The sequence below is a fragment of the Zea mays genome, chromosome 7, assembly GCF_902167145.1.
Source record: "Zea mays cultivar B73 chromosome 7, Zm-B73-REFERENCE-NAM-5.0, whole genome shotgun sequence".
Taxonomy (NCBI): domain Eukaryota; kingdom Viridiplantae; phylum Streptophyta; class Magnoliopsida; order Poales; family Poaceae; genus Zea; species Zea mays.
Genome location: NC_050102.1, coordinates 143,878,973 through 143,882,537, shown reverse-complemented (window position 1 = coordinate 143,882,537; position 3,565 = coordinate 143,878,973). Strand labels below are relative to the sequence as shown.

General features: G+C 44.8%; 1 protein-coding gene across 1 annotated transcript; it reads right to left on the bottom strand.

Moving 5' to 3' along the window:
• Window positions 1-225: 225 nt before the first annotated feature.
• LOC109940841 (uncharacterized) lies at window positions 226-1,417 on the bottom strand. Its single transcript, XM_020541170.2, has 4 exons — window positions 1,168-1,417; window positions 910-1,086; window positions 579-815; window positions 226-496 (listed from the first exon to the last, which is right to left on the bottom strand). Exons 1-4 carry the CDS (start codon window positions 1,321-1,323, stop codon window positions 449-451), a joined length of 618 nt encoding a protein of 205 aa, XP_020396759.1. The 5' UTR covers window positions 1,324-1,417; the 3' UTR covers window positions 226-448.
• Window positions 1,418-3,565: the final 2,148 nt, after the last annotated feature.

The following is a 3,565-nucleotide window of genomic DNA, read 5'->3' as shown; positions in this document are numbered from 1 at the left end:
CATCACATAAACACAAAAGAACCACAATTATATGATCACAAAAGCATCACAATTATAATATCATTCACAATTAGATCATTTACAAATAGCTAGATCATTCACAAAAGCTCCAGAGATGATCAGTCACAAAAGCACCACAGCGACATCACTCCAGCTTGAAGAAGTTCAAAAGCCCACAACTACATCACTAATGTTTCATATCACTCCAGCTATTGGTCAAAAGCCCACAACTACATCACTCTAGCTGCTCCAGAGCTGATCAGTCACAAAAGCACCAAAGCTACACTAATGCTTCAAGCAGTTCAAAAGCCTTCAGACAACCACTCCAGCTTCTTGTATCCTCCTGTTTTAAGGTACAAGCTTTCTTTATCCAGAACACCCTAGAAAAAAGTACATCAAATTAGTATATTGTTGCTACATTTGCAAATAAAAATACAGTTTTGATGCCTTATCTACCTCCACTAGATGGTGTTGCAGCCTTATGCACCAACTTCAGCTGGTGCAATCAAGATTAATCATCATTAAGTTGATGGCTCATATAAATCTAAATATAAACAAGATAAGATATAGAATATTACTTTCTTGTACGGCCATGCAACTGACATCATGTAAGCATCAGCCATAGTTTCCACATTTGCACAAGGGCGAGGCAAAACTGTATCTCGTTTTATCACACAAGTTACAATAACTTCACAATATTGCCTTCCAAGGATCTGGCCTCCAACTGTGGTGCTTGGTTTAGTACAAACAATTGTCCCTTTAGCCACAGGCAAATCAGATCTCAACATAGCATATAATATGACATCTTTTCCAACCTGGTGCAAATGATTAAGAATAATTTACTTCAATGTTTTTGAGGGTTTATGAAAATAAAGGTTAGAAAATGTATGAAATGAATGAGAGCATTACAAGATCATCATGTTTAGAGTGTGAAGCTTCAGCAAAGTGCCTTGTAGATCTTGGTGAGTTTGCACCTTGCATCTGATGAAATATTTGATCATCCTCATCATCTAATTCCTCATCTTTAGAAGCACAATATTCTTCATTGTCTTCCTCATCCTCAGCAGCAAACTTGTTCCTCATCACCTTAAGAAACACAATTTCATAGCATAGTACAAGGAATCTAGAAAATTAGGATAAAGCAACATGAATGAAAATATTGAATACCTTATGTTGAAATGAAGTAGAGCCGCGATGTGACATGGGCTCTTCACTTGCCCGGTCTGGTTGAGCCCTTTGCTCAATTTGAGTCTGTAGCTCAAGTACACGCTCTTCTAAAGCAGCCTTCTCACTTTGAACCTTTGTACGAGCAAGAATCTCCATTTGTAGTCTTGTTGCAGTATAAGACTTCAACTCTGGAGTGCCAATATCTTGAGGAGTAGGGCCTAAACCCAAAACACGAACATATCCTTTTGGCTCTTTCAGTCCACAAACAATAGAGAATGCATACCGAGCATGAATCAAGTTTTTTATGCTCCTTCCAAAATAGAATGCAATCATTTTCACATGCATGAATTGTAGTGTACCCGACTCCTACAGATTTGACCACTTTCTTTGCTTCATGAAAGTTTCTATGAAGTGCTGAACCCTTTGGAAGTGCATCAACAAGTAAATCTACCAACAAATCAAAACTTCTATTTGTCCATCCTCCAAGAAGTTTGATGTGAAGCAAACGAACTAGGAAACGTAGCTTTGAGTAGTTTTGACAACCCGGATATAATTCTTGACTATTGTCTTCTACTAGCTTACGAATGGCTATTGTGTCTTCATTAGGTTCCTCAAAAGACCCATCATCCTCCATATCCCCTCCATCATCTAAACCACAAGCTAAATCCTTTAACAACTCAGATATTGCATCATCTTCTGTAGGATGCTCGCTAAACTCATCATCATTGTTACCATGATTCACAAAAGAGGACGAAGCTTCTCCATGTAAGGTCCATGTTGTGTACCCTTTTAGAAAACCATCACATATCAAGTGTTCTCACACTTCACCGGCCTCTCTCCAAAACGAGTTAACACACTTCTTGCAAGGGCATAGTATCTTGTTTCCTATTGCTGAATGTCTAAATGCAAAAGCTAGAAAACCATTCACCCCTTGTTTATAAACCTTTGTCTCCCTACATACAGTTCCTATGTTACATATCAATATAACTATAGAAAAACATAAGAGTTGCTATGAAAAGTTGCTTTGTACCTAGCCTCACTTGTGATCCATGATTTATCCATACTCTTTATGTAGGATTTATCCATACCTAGGTGTGCCTGCACAACCTTCACTAACTCAGGCTAACACGACCGTAGTATATGATGCGTTCTGCAAGAGCTAGCAAAGCAATGAGGGCAGCACTTATGTACCATTAACATGCCCTTCTACTAGCTGATCGATCGACCCTCTCACACAATCCAATAGTAACAGAAATTTATAATAATTTAACATTCCAACAACCTCAAATAATAATTTTAGCACCAAATAATAATGTGCCTAGTGTGGGCAGCAAACAAAAAAAGCAACGTGTCTAGTGTGGGCAGCAAACAATAGTCAAGAATACAGATCTGGCTAAGTGACATTGATATGGAGCACTTACACTGCACGAAGAAACCGATGTAGCCGTCTTTGGGAGCCGGTGTCGTGGGAGTTGAATCTGATGTAGCCGATGTAGCCGATGTAGCGGTGGTGCCTGGTGCCTGCCGGCTGGTGGTGGTGGCCTGATGGAGTGGTGGGGGCGGCGGGGCGCCTGGGGCTGGGGCAGTCCGGCAGTGGGCGCGCTGGACGGTGTCGCGGAGCGGCGGCCGGCGGAGGCGCGGACCGCGGTGGGGCCTGGAGGCGGCTGGCCGCGGGGCTGGGGCCTGGGGCTGGGCGGCTGCCGGCGGCTGGGGCCTAGGGGCGAGCCAGCGAGGGTGGGGTTGGGCGGCTGGGGGAGACGGGTGGGGCTGGGCGGCTGCCGGCGGCTGGGGCCTAGGGGCGAGCGAGCGAGGGTGGGGTTGGGCGGCTGGGGGAGACGGGTCACGGACCACGGTGATGTGCTGAAGCCGTGAAGACTGAAGGACAGAAGGGTATGTGCTGGATTGCTATTAGGGATTTAGGGTTCATCTGCTGCCTGACACGTGGGCCAGGCCGTATTTCAGTTTTTTCCGGTTTTTTTCGGTTTTTTAGAGTGGAGTAAATAAGAAACACAAAAATCACGTACCCCTATAGCGACCCACCATCAGTCCCACACTTACCTCTATAGCGACCGACCATAAGTCGATAAATTTCTAGACTTTTAGCGACCCACAGACCGTCGTTATAAAAGCATTTAGCGACCAACCGTCGGTCCATAACTTTTAGCGACCAACCGTCGGTCCCTAATAAGGGTCGCTAAAGATCAACCGTCGTGTAGTGTGCCCTGACATCGTCGGCGATGCGGTGCTGGATGCCCTGGGGTAGATGACGCGCTTCTCCGGCCGAAACTTGGCCTGCCCATTCCTGCCCGATGTTCCGCCGGAATGGCTCAAGTGTTCCTGCTCCCTCGTCGAGCCTGGCCTGCATCTCGCGGATTTGCTCGAGCTGTATGTCCTGACC